Raw genomic sequence first — 11,971 nt, 5'->3', positions numbered from 1 at the left:
CTTGATCGCTCAGATAGTCCTCAACGTCAGAGCTGGAAGGATTCATCTGGTGTCTGCAGGCTTCACTCAGAAAACTCAACCAAGGCCTGAGGAGGGAGCCGCCCTCTTCATCTCCAGCACACTCATCATCATCATCATCATCATCACAGCACGGTACGGGAAGCTACAGCTCTGAATACTTATTTTTTTTAAAGACTTCTGCTTTAAAACATATAAAACATATGTACATGTGAAAGGGTAACTCCACTGATGGAGCAGATCTTAGGGAGGATTTCTGCATATGTGGAAAATGTTTTTGTTGCTCTGGAGGAAACTGCGAGAGGTGACATCACCTGAGTCAGAGAACTGAACGTTTTGACCGTTTTAAGGGTTTCTGGGGATGTGGAGTCGGGGAGAAAAGAGCTCAGAAGAGCCTGCAGCTCATCTCTGCTGCAGGCTGGAGGCTTTTTCAGAGGCTGCTGGTGTTACATGCTCGAATCTCCAAAATGTCAGTGGTTGAGTTGCATTGTGGGTGATGTCTCCAAACAACAGGAGGTCATATGTGTCTTGTACACACGTTTAAGTCTGAATAATGATACCAGCAATCTTCTCACAGTCTCTGCAACCCAGATACTTAAAAGTTAATGTAGATATGTCTACAGAGCAGATGTCTGACGAGCCAAGGCTAAGCTAAGTGTTAAAACATCTTCAGGAGGCCTTCGATGTATCTGTGTTTACAGACTAAGTGTCTCTGACCTGTTCTACCTCTTCGGGAGAGACTCTGCATCACTGTGTTACTGTGTTGTTACACAGATAACCATGCATGGAAGCTCTGCCTCCTGAAGCTGGAAGATAGAATTTGGACAGAAGACTCGTTAAGATTATCATGGCAGCACTATGTGCAGACAGACGTGATGTTATTTTGCTCCTCTGTGATCAAGTGAGCTGAAATTCCACAACAAGAGCGATAAATTATCAGCTCGTTTCTAGGAATTATTTTATTACTGGCTATTTATCGATATCTGTGGAATTCTAGCCGATAATATGAAGCCAAACTTAAAAACTCTGATACAGCAGGAAGCTGTTCGCACCTTGAAAGTCTGTTTGTGATACGCCAGTTAACAAAAAGGAGAAGAAGAAGAAGAAGTGACATGTCGACCACCAATCACTTCCACCTGTGATTCACTTTTAACACAACAAATGTAATTAGAGCAATCGAATATTAAATCCTCCATCTTTGCTCGCTTTCGTACTGTCAGGTGAGCATAAACTACAGGTTATGAATGTAATTTTAAAGCAACATTATGTAGGAATTGGCATTTGTGCCAAATCCCAGGTGTGTAGCAGTTTGTCAGACATAATGCAGGTGCTCACTGCAAACAGATCTCATGACGTCGTCACGTTACACGTTGAAATCTTCTCACTGAAGCTACACGGTGCAGAAACAGGTGATGGGGGGCAGCGTGGCTGAGACAGAAGCCATGTTTCCATGAAAAGTTCATTTTAAGCGAATGTTTGAGTGAATGAACTCGGCTATGTGAAGCGTAATTTCGTCAGTACGATGACGCGGCGTCGGTTACGTCACGTGTGGAGACAGCTGGTCGGTCATGTGAGCTGAACATTCACCACGTCAGAGTTTATTCTGCAAATCTGTTCAAATCCATCCAACAGTTTGCATTTTAACTCTGATTTGCACAGAACAACAACCACCTCAAGCGACGGTACCAACTCTTTTAGCGACTTTGAGGAAGTTTCTATAAAATTTCTACAAAATGCTTTATGGAAACAGGACTACTGACACCAGTCACCCCATAACAAGACACTGTACCATCCAAATGATTTTGAAGCTGTTATTTTAAAATCAAAAAGCTTCATAATGTTGCTTTAGAAAACAAAAATACAAAATGATCAGGCCGGCTAATAGAAGTCCATATTGTGCAGCCCCATCGCCTGTTAAATCAGCGGCGTCGTCCCTGTTTGAGTGAGAAAATATGCAATAAATCTTTAAACTAATCCAAGTATGTGCTGACAGTGAGACACTGATACTCTCTGATCTGCACGCTGCAGGTTGTGAAATGGCTTTTTAAAGTAAAGTAACGTTTCAACCCAGCACGTCTGCCACCCTCCTCCTCCTCCTGTGTTTCTGTTATGTAACGCCTGAAAACATAATCAGATTAACCCCGAAGTAAAACCTGAACTATGTCCAGATATGAAACAATTTCCCCTCTGCTTCTCACTCCAGACCATGAGCGTCAGCGAGCACAACATCTCACTGGACCACCTGAATGGCACGCCGTGGTTCATCTACGAGTGCAGCATCGAGCTGGACGCCAACAATCGGCGCATCGCCCTCTTCCTGCTCTACCTTTTCGTCTTCATGGTGGGCCTGCTGGAGAACCTGCTGGTCGTCTGGGTCAACTGGCGTCGGCGCCACTCGGCCAGCGGGGTTCTCTTCTGCATCATCAACGTGAGCCTGTCGGACCTGATGGTGATCGTGATCCTGCCTTTCTTCATGATGGAGGTGACCATGGACAAGGTTTGGCTGTGGGGTCGCTTCCTCTGCAAGGTCACCAACCTCATCTACGTGGTCAACTTCTACAGCAGCTCCTTGTTCCTGGCCTTCATGACCCTGGAGCGCTACCTGTCACTCACCAGACCCGCGTTTCCCGCCTTCTTCCCTGTGGTGGGCCGGCGCCGCTGGGTGCTCTGTGGAGGCCTGTGGACGTTCTCCTTGTTCCTGGCTCTGATGGAGAACGTCCACGTGGATCTTCTGGAGTGGGACGAGCCCGGCTGTTACATGATGCCCGAGCACCACTTCATCGAGTGGTTCGTCACCGTGGAGTTCCTGTGCCTGCTCTTCCAGTTCCTGGGCCCCGCCATCGTCATCATCACCTGCAACGTGCTGATCGCTCGCGCGGTCCAAACGGCGCCGGATGTGCAGGACCGCCGGGAGGTGTGGCTGGTGCACGTGTACTCGCTGGTGTTCGTCATGTGCTGGCTGCCCTACCACATAGTCATGTTCCTGATGATCATCGACGACATCAACCCCTACATCTTCAGCTGCAACACGGTGGAAGTGCTTTACTTCTCGTTCAGCCTGGTGCAGAGCCTGTCGCTGTTCCACTGCGTCGCCAACCCCATCCTCTACAACTTCCTCAGCAAGAGCTTCCGCAACAACCTGATCAACACGGTGGTGACATACTTACCCCGAGAGGGGACTGAGGGCCAGCTGGGTGCAGGGACTCAGCCCAACGCTGTCAACGGAGACGGAGGAAACCCGGGGAAGCAGCGCAAGCTGAGTAACGCCAGCACGAGCCAGTCTGACGTCGGCTCGTAAGAAAGCTTAAAGCGAAGAAAGATTTGACAGAACTGAGTCGAGTGTCGGTGCGTTCAGAAGAGCGGAGGTGTAGTTTTTTTTACATGTCATCTCACTCTGGTGGTCAACGACTCAATGTGTCGCGTAAACAGATGGTCTGGGCTAAAACACCTAATAATCCACTTCCTGTTTGTTTTTATCATCTATCTGATCGCACACTGTTTTAAACAGAGGAAAGCAGGAAATGTTTGATGTTTTTTTTTTTTTTCCCCCCTCAAAGCTGCTCAGCTCCCACAGGAACTCATGGCAACCTCTTAAATCTGGCAGCGCAGAGGGGGGAAGGAATAGTGCCACACCAGGAATGTATGTAAACAAGTCTGCTGTCTCCTCCAGCGCCAGATAAGAGCAATCTGCAATACATACGTAAAAAAACATCTTGCAAAAATAATTTGAAAATGTACCTGAACAGACGAGTGTTTTGATTCATCACAAATCTAACAGATAAATAAAAGTGCACGTTACTTAACGCTTATTTATCTGTTTGTCTGGATGCTGCTGTTGTCTACGACTGCTGTCGCTTGTAAGAAAATGCATTAAATCTCCGTCCATTTCAGCTGGAGAGTTGATTTTTTTCTTTTTTTTGTTTACTCTGTTATCATAACACCAGATTAGAGCAATAAAGAAAGTTCAGGAACATTCGCGCTTGGAAGCTTGTCGTGTTTATTTTACTGGCCACACTTTGCTGTTCTTGCACTTCAGCTATCTCTCCGCTCGCAGTTGCTGCTCTTTATTACATTTACTTCCATTTCTGTCTCCATCTGGAATGTGTCACGTTCAACAGTTTCAATGATAAGAAGGCAGAAAAAGGAAAGAGAGGGGGGGTAGTCAGTCCACAGATGGCACAATAACAGGAAGAGACGGGGCTTTTAAAAGGTTAAAGGTCACGAGCCCCATGAAGCGGGAGGGGTCACAATACGACGCACAATTCTGCAAGTTCAACACTGAAATTGTGATGATGGATGGAAAAATAGAAGCAAAACAGATTAAAAAAAAAAAAATCACTCGAGGGTGATAACAGTCGTTCCTAGAGGCATTTTATTATTTATTTCTTTTTAAAAACAATATTTAAAAAAAGACCAACATTCATAGATTGTTTTAGAAACAGATAATGAAACGTATAAAGGCATCAAAATAAATAGTCACACTGTGGTCATAAATATGAGGTAAGACACAAATATTACACACACAGAAATGTGATGGGCACTTAAATATCATGTTTTTACAGCACGACGTGCTTGAGTACAGCATGTGACTACACGGCATGTTTGTTCCCTAAACATCAACAACATGTTTTTATGCTTCAGTGACGGACAGTAAAACTCTTTACGTGGCTGGTCGTTTTCTAACAGTGACGTGAAAACTGCAAAAGACATTAAAAAAAAGAAATCAAGTGTGTGAAAATAGTGACTGCAAATATAAGAAAATAATTTCTATGCTACAATGAGGTGCTACTTTTAATAACAGTGTAATAATCATCAATCACTGACATAAAAAGCTATCCTGATATTTAAAGTTATAAAGATTACAGACTTGTTCAGAGCGCTGCAGGACAAACAGCTTCCCTTCTTCCACCGACACACAAACAGGATACACTGCCACCACGTGGCCTCTTTTTAATCTCAGTTCAAACTGACTCGACCTCCACGCGGGCTGAATCAGCGAACAGCATCTGACAGATAATATGTCCACTACTCTCTAAAAGTCTACGTCTATTACAGAGCTGACACGATTCATCGATCTGTCGACTAACAGGTAAAAAATTCACCTGCAACAGTTTTGATAATCGATTCAGTCGTTCGGGTCATTTATCACTCAGTAAAAAACATTCTTTTGTTTCAGCTTCTAAACTGTGAGGATTTGCAGCTTGTTTTGCTGTTGAATATAATTTTGAGCTGGATATCTTTGAGGTTTTGGACAAAATGATCCAGCTGAAGATTTCACCTCCGACTCAACAGAGTGCTGCAGGAATGACTCATCGACAGTCTCAAAGCTAATCAGGTTTTTTTAAATGGGTTTTCGGTTGGATGCCTAAAAATGAAGGTCTGTGCTTGAAGGATAAGTTCAGTTATTATCTCGTCACCTCCATGTTGATATAAAGTCGAGTAAAGTTACACAGTCCACAAAATATTTTTGGAGCTGCAGCAACAGCAGTGCAGCGTTCTCCTGAACACCTGAAGAAGCTGGAGACTCATTTAAAAAAAAAAAAAACAACATATAAGAAAACATGAAATGCCTCTGGCAATTAAATCTTCTCTGTAGCTGCTAAGATCAAATCATTAGCGCATGTTGTATCTGAAGCGGGCGCACGAGCTCGACCGGTCGTCGATCGTGTTAATAACATAATTTCAAATCAATCTGGGAATCTCAGGATTACACCGGACGCGTGGAGCCATTTTCTTTCTTTAGTTTGTTCTGTTTTAAAACAAGCCTCCAGCTGCTTCAGTTGTTTAGAGGAATACTGCAACACTTAACGTTTACGTACCTCAAAAGACGAGGTCGCTAACAAGCGGCTCGGCGAGACAATGTCGGGTACATGAAACGCTTTGATACCGAACATGAAGACTCAGCTTCTATTTTAGCTGCAAACTATTTGAACTCTTGAGTTTACGACTTGTAGATTGAGTGATGCTACCACGACGTAGTGCGTTAGCTTTTTACTTCTGGTATATTTACGCTTTAAAAATCATAAAACATCAAGAATCATTAAGCATCATTAACTTAAGAGCTTATTTTGTAGAATAACTCAAAAAACAATTTAAAAAAAAGCGTTTTTGTTGGTGTAACCAGGATGTTCAGCCTGCCAATGTACCTCATCCCTGCTGCTCTCTATCGTCACAGTCGTTTCTTTTGACATTTTACGCCTAAACGATTAATCGATTAATCAAAAAAGTAATCGACAGTTGCCGCCCTACTCTATGATATGCAGTATGTGGTCCACAACAACCAGACACACAGGAAGTGTCAGAGGAGGGGAAAGAAAGTGACACCAGGCTGATCAGGTGTCCATGGTGGGCAGCGGTTCTTTCGAGTGATCATTGTACATGAAGGTCTGCTCGATGTTGAAGTCCGGAGGCAGGTGGTCTTTGTGCAGCTCCATGTGTGACGACACCAGCTTCAGTGTGGAGAAGTAAAGGCCGCAGACGGTGCAGCGGTACATGAGAGCGCCGGCGTGCGTCTTCAGGTGGCAGATCATGGTGGAGCGGCCCCTGAAGAAGCGTAGGCAGACTTTGCACTGGTACGGCTTCTCCCCGGTGTGGATGCGGAGGTGATAGGTGAACTCCCCCGAGTGGGCGAAGCGTTTACCGCAGTAGCGACAGCGGTACCACTTCCCACGGACGCCTGCTGCTCCGACTCCCGCGTCCGGCCCTGCACTCCCGTTGGCCAGGATCCCCGAGGACAGGCTGTGCACTGACCCTTGAAAGAACTTATCTGGGATGCTGAAGCCCACCCCCAGCCCCAAACCCAGGTTGCTCATTTTAACATGGCCGCCGACTTCCCGTGGAGAGGAGGAGGAGCAGGAAGACGGAGGACACTCCAACGACTGGTCGGCTTTACGTTTGCCCAGCCAGCCCTGACCCCCGACCCCTCCGCCGCTCCCCAGGGACTCGGTGGTGTGCAGGCTGAGGTGGTACTGAAACGAAGAGGAGGAGCGGAAAGTCTGTGGGCACAGGAAGCAATGCAACTCCTCCACTCCTGCATTCCCACCTCCACCGGCTCCATCTGGCCCGACTCTGAAAGCCCTCAGCTCCCTCTCTTTAGCTTCCGCCTCCTCGGCGTGTGCGGTCATGTGTCTGTCCAGCAGGGAGCGCTCCACGAAGCAGCGGGCGCAGTGTGGGCAGGTGAAGACGGGCAGAGACAGGTGGGCGAGGGCGTGCCACAGCAGGGAGCACAAGGAGAGCTGGGGGAGGTGACACACACCGCAGCTCAGGCTCTGCGCACACACATGGCTCAGCAGGTGGTCTTTGACAGTCTGTGACGGAGGTAAAAAAAAAAATGAAATGAGCAGAGCAGAGGGTGAAACAGTTGGTTCAAGAGTCATTCCATACTCTTGATTTCAGTTACTGTCAGATGTCTCTCTGCTAAATCAGCTCTCTGGTGTTAATTACATACAAACAACAGACGCCTCAACACACTGTATGTTGCTGATCATTATTCAATACCACCCTGTTTCTCTCTCTGTGACCTGTCTGTCTCTCAGGAGGAGATAAAATACCTACAGTCTGTCGGCCATTTTGTCCGTCACTCTCTCTCTCTGTCTCCCACTGACCAAGTTTACAAAATATGCCTCACGTTCTCCTCAATACTGCTTCACGCCTCATAGTGACATATCCCACTTGTCTGTATCAGAAAATGCTACGTTTGGAATAAAGCCTAATTAAGATTATCCAAACAGAATATGACAGGTATCAAATTTTGAATACTGTCATCTTTAAATTGTAATAAAAGTGTTGAACTATGCACCAACAATCAGGCACACTCAAAATGTCCTGACAAAGGTCGTTATTATTTTCATCATTATTATTGTAAGAACATAATCTATAAAAGTGGCCTGAAACTGTGCTTTTTGCAGCACCACAAAACACTGACCTGGAAGTCCTTGCTGAGCGTTTTGGCGCACACGGCACACTGCAGCTCGGCGCTCGGGCCTTGGCTGCTGCTGGTCAGCGCCGCTTGTGGAATGGTGTAACTGGAGGCGGTCTGGCGGTGGTGGCGCAGCAGTTTGTTTTGGCTGCAGAAATGCAAGTGACACATGTCGCAGGTGAAGAGCTGCACCCCGACGTGCGAGAGGCAGTGGGTGACGCCGGCGGCGCGGTCCGAGAACGAGGCTCCGCACACTCTGCAGAGCCCGAGCTCGGTCAGGTGGGTCTCAGCGTGTTTTCTGACGGCAGCCGAGTCAGCTGGGAGATAAACTGCGCAGGCTTTACATGACAACATGTTGCCCGTCACCTGGAGGAAAGAAGAACATTATTTCTGTCGTGTGGAATCAAATTTACCCCAAATGTTTCAGTGTTGATGAGGCCAAACGTTACCTGGCTGCTCGAGTTCCCTCCTCCTCCATTCTCAACACACACAAGGTCATCTTCATCATCCTCTTCATCTCCCTCCTCCATGAAGGTCTCATCGTCGCTCAGCTCGATGATCTCTCCTGCCAGCTGTCTCCACTGCTCCTCCTCTGTTCCCTCCACTGCTCCATTACCCTGCAGAGCCTCCCTCTCGTCCTCATTCTCTCCCTCCTCCACATCTCCAAACGTCAGCCTGCCGTCCAGCGGTGCTCCCTGCAGGCTGCCCGGAGGCTCTCCTGAGGACGACGTCGGGTCGCAGGCCTCGGCGCCGAGCTGAGCCGAAGAGTCGGGGAAGGAGCAGGAGTCAGACGGTGCAGCATCGCTGCTCTGAGGCAGAGAGCTTCCCGCACTCTCAGAAACCATTTGTCTGTCTCTGTCAGGATCACAGCTGCCTCCTGCCTCCTCGTCCTCCAGCACCTGCTCCGTCTTCAGCTGGAGCACTGGCCCAGGAGGCAGAACGCCGTCACAATGACTGGAATGGCTGCTGCTTAAAAGACTGTGTCCTTCCGGTGGTGGATGATCTGTCGACATCTGCCCGTAGCCGATGTGGGACTGGATGTCTTCTGCCTTCAGGTCCAGAGTCAGAGCCCCAGCGTGAGCCTCCCGGCCGTCCCTCGCCGTCCTGGTAAGAAAGAGAGGTGATGGAGCGGCAGGGGTCGGGGCAGCAGACGAAGACAGAGACGAGCAGGAGGCGGCAGACGAACACGCAGACGATGCAGATACAGAAGCTGCACTAACAGAAGCCACTGTGGACGCCGCAGCAGCCACCATGCTGGAGTCCAGGGGGAGATCTCCAGAACCAGCTGCTTTACAGTTCGCAGACACAGAAGCCTGCAGGTCAGGAAAAGTAGCATGACAAGCTTTCACCAGTTCACTGATGCCCAGCCTCTCAGCTAGCTCATACAGCACCCCAACATCGATGAGATCAGTCAAGATGTCTCCCGTGTAGACGAACGTCAGCACCCTCTCAAAGTTGGCCGGGGAGATGAACTCCAAAGAGAAGGCAGCGGTGGACGAGGCCGGAGCCCGAGCGAACAGGTTGCGGAAGTACGTCCCTGCGCAGGCCAGCACCGCACGGTGCGCCGCAAACGTGCGGTTGCCAACCTGTAGGAACACATCACAGTATCGACGGGACTGTCGGCAGCGGTTGAGCTCAGCGAGAAGGCTGGCAGCGTGGCCGGGACCCTGCAGCCGGATCCTCATCCCTGCTGCTGCAGCTCCCGGTGGGCTGCGAGACAGTCAGAGCAGAGCGGGAGAAGAATAAGTGAGATGCACACGAGGGCTGCGAGATAATGGAAAAAACTGTATTGCAATTTCTTTAAAAATACAGGAATTTCCTCTAGATAACTTAAAGAGATCTACATGAAAATAATTACTCATACTTGAGTGATGGGGCTGACGACTGTATGGGACCAAAAGCACTTAATGATATAATAACGTACTCGTGATATAATTTATCCGTTTATATCATTTTGACATTTTGAAAACTTCACACTGGGCTCTGGGAAACTGCAGTGGACTTTTATTCACTATCCAACACGTTACAGACAAAGAAAGTTTCAGTCCTGTGACAGAACAACACCTCATATCATATCATCATCATTTACATCATAATTACTCAAGTTTCAGACAACACTTAACTTCTGTTGTCAGATATTTGCAGTGACTTCCTGTCTGACAAGGAACTGATTTGTTCATTTCCGATCTGCTGCTCCGTTATCAACCTCCCACATCTCTCAGATAATCTCAGTCACATCTGCTCATTTTTCAAAAGTCAAAACTAAAACTCAGAGAAGCAGCTTTCAGTTTTTACGCAGCATAAATCTGCAACAACCTCCCAGAAAACATGAGATCCGCTCCAACTCTCAGTTCTTTTATTGGCCGGCATTACCACCTTTCTATTTTACACAACAACATACATTTCTATATTTACTCTTGTATTTAAAATCCTTTATTTCTTTGCATTTTTGATTGAGAGGTGCTATACAAATAAATCTGTCCTGCAAGGACTGACAGCAATAACAAAGCACCATCATCTTATTTTACTCTAAATAACTTTATTAAAATAGAACTCATTTCACTGTGAGATACTTCAGGACGAACATTTGTTAAAACAGATTCATGTGTAAGTGAAGTCATCACAGTCAGTGGTGCAGATGGAAGGAGCTCATACAAACAGAAACAAACACATTCTCCCCCCCTGAAATCTCAGAATAACACCAGATTTTTGTGTGTTTTATCCTCTAAATGTTAATTTTACTTGCAGCAGACAAACGCGAAGCTAACCGAGCTAAACCAGTTTTCCCCCAGACAGTCCAGACTCATTGTGGCAACTCTCTCCACCGACACACATTTATTTCAACAGATTTTAAACGTTTTACAAATAAATCGACACGTTGTTTCGTCCCGTGTGTCTTTTTATCACAACTCACCCATTGAAATATGTCGGAAGGTGACGGAGAAGCTGCTGCTCTCAGGTGTTTTCACAGTGGAACTCCGGTGTTCGTCCACGGATCTTATAATTACAGTAATTACATCCCCCTTTTGATCGGCCGTCGCACGTTGATGACGTATGTCAACAAAAGCGCCCTGAACGCGCCCCCTGCAGCCCGGATGAGTCATCGCAGCGACGGAGGTTCAGAAGTTATTGATTGATGCTCAAGATTCACAGGATTTTATCAATTCAATCGATATATACAAAAGCAAGGACATTATTACAACTGGACACCTGGATTAAAATAATTTTGGCTGATTGATTTATTGAAATTTTTAATTACAACAAAAGATTAGTGAATAAGAAAACAGGCACTTTTAATTACTTGTTGAAATGAATCTTTAGCTGATAATTCAGCATGGGCTGATAATTCAGCATGGGCCTTATCTAATCACAACTTATGAATAAATAAATAAATAAACAAACAAACAAACGAATGAATAAATAAATATATATGTAATATATATAATTAAATGTAATGTATGTATGTAAATGTAATGATGAGTGTCAGTAACTTTTCATTTCCCTTCATGAACAAGACAGTTTTAGCCTCACACAGTTTAAAATCACTTCAGTTCACTTTACTCTGGGTACAAATATTAATCAGCTTCACAGACTGTTACGGGAACGCTTACACTCAATTTTACAAAATCAGTTAATTTGACTCACTTTTAATTTAGCAAGTTTTATTGGCAAGAAACCAACATTTTTAGATATAACTATTCATTCATTTGCAAAAAAGCTGTTAAATCATAGTTTAATATGTAACTCGTTATTGTTTTCTGTTCCCACAAGCAGCTGTGTCGCTCTCTCACTGTCCACTCTTTATAGATTCCTCCTCCTCCTCCTCCTCCTCCTCCTCCTCCTCCTCCTCCTCCTCCTCCCTTCTGATGGACTGCAGGCCCCTGGGACCATCCACCTCTCCAGGCCCCAGCTGCCTCACATATTGATGGATCCTGACTGTCACACCCGGAGCTCCGCTGGATCATTCCTCTCCTCAGTTTTACCGTCTCCTTATATCAGTATTTCTGGCAAATCTGACGCCTCTTCACTCTTCAC

At 46.3% G+C, this 11,971-nt stretch overlaps 2 protein-coding genes across 2 annotated transcripts; one reads left to right on the top strand and one right to left on the bottom strand.

The window, feature by feature from the left end:
- On the top strand, positions 1–3,991 carry gpr182 (G protein-coupled receptor 182). Its single transcript, XM_037105165.1, has 2 exons — positions 1–153; positions 2,222–3,991. The coding sequence occupies exon 2, from the start codon at positions 2,225–2,227 to the stop codon at positions 3,314–3,316; it is 1,092 nt and encodes a 363-aa protein (XP_036961060.1). The 5' UTR covers positions 1–153; positions 2,222–2,224; the 3' UTR covers positions 3,317–3,991.
- A 376-nt stretch (positions 3,992–4,367) lies between these two features.
- LOC119023323 (zinc finger and BTB domain-containing protein 39) lies at positions 4,368–10,972 on the bottom strand. Its single transcript, XM_037105164.1, has 4 exons — positions 10,851–10,972; positions 8,386–9,646; positions 7,943–8,302; positions 4,368–7,325 (listed from the first exon to the last, which is right to left on the bottom strand). Exons 2-4 carry the CDS (start codon positions 9,619–9,621, stop codon positions 6,351–6,353), a joined length of 2,571 nt encoding a protein of 856 aa, XP_036961059.1. The 5' UTR covers positions 9,622–9,646; positions 10,851–10,972; the 3' UTR covers positions 4,368–6,350.
- Between the last annotated feature and the right edge of the window lie 999 nt (positions 10,973–11,971).

Source organism: Acanthopagrus latus, chromosome 7 (genome assembly GCF_904848185.1).
Source record: "Acanthopagrus latus isolate v.2019 chromosome 7, fAcaLat1.1, whole genome shotgun sequence".
In the NCBI taxonomy this organism is placed as follows: Eukaryota; Metazoa; Chordata; class Actinopteri; order Spariformes; family Sparidae; genus Acanthopagrus; species Acanthopagrus latus.
Note: the sequence above shows the minus strand (reverse complement) of the source record. Positions and strands in the feature narration are given on the sequence as shown.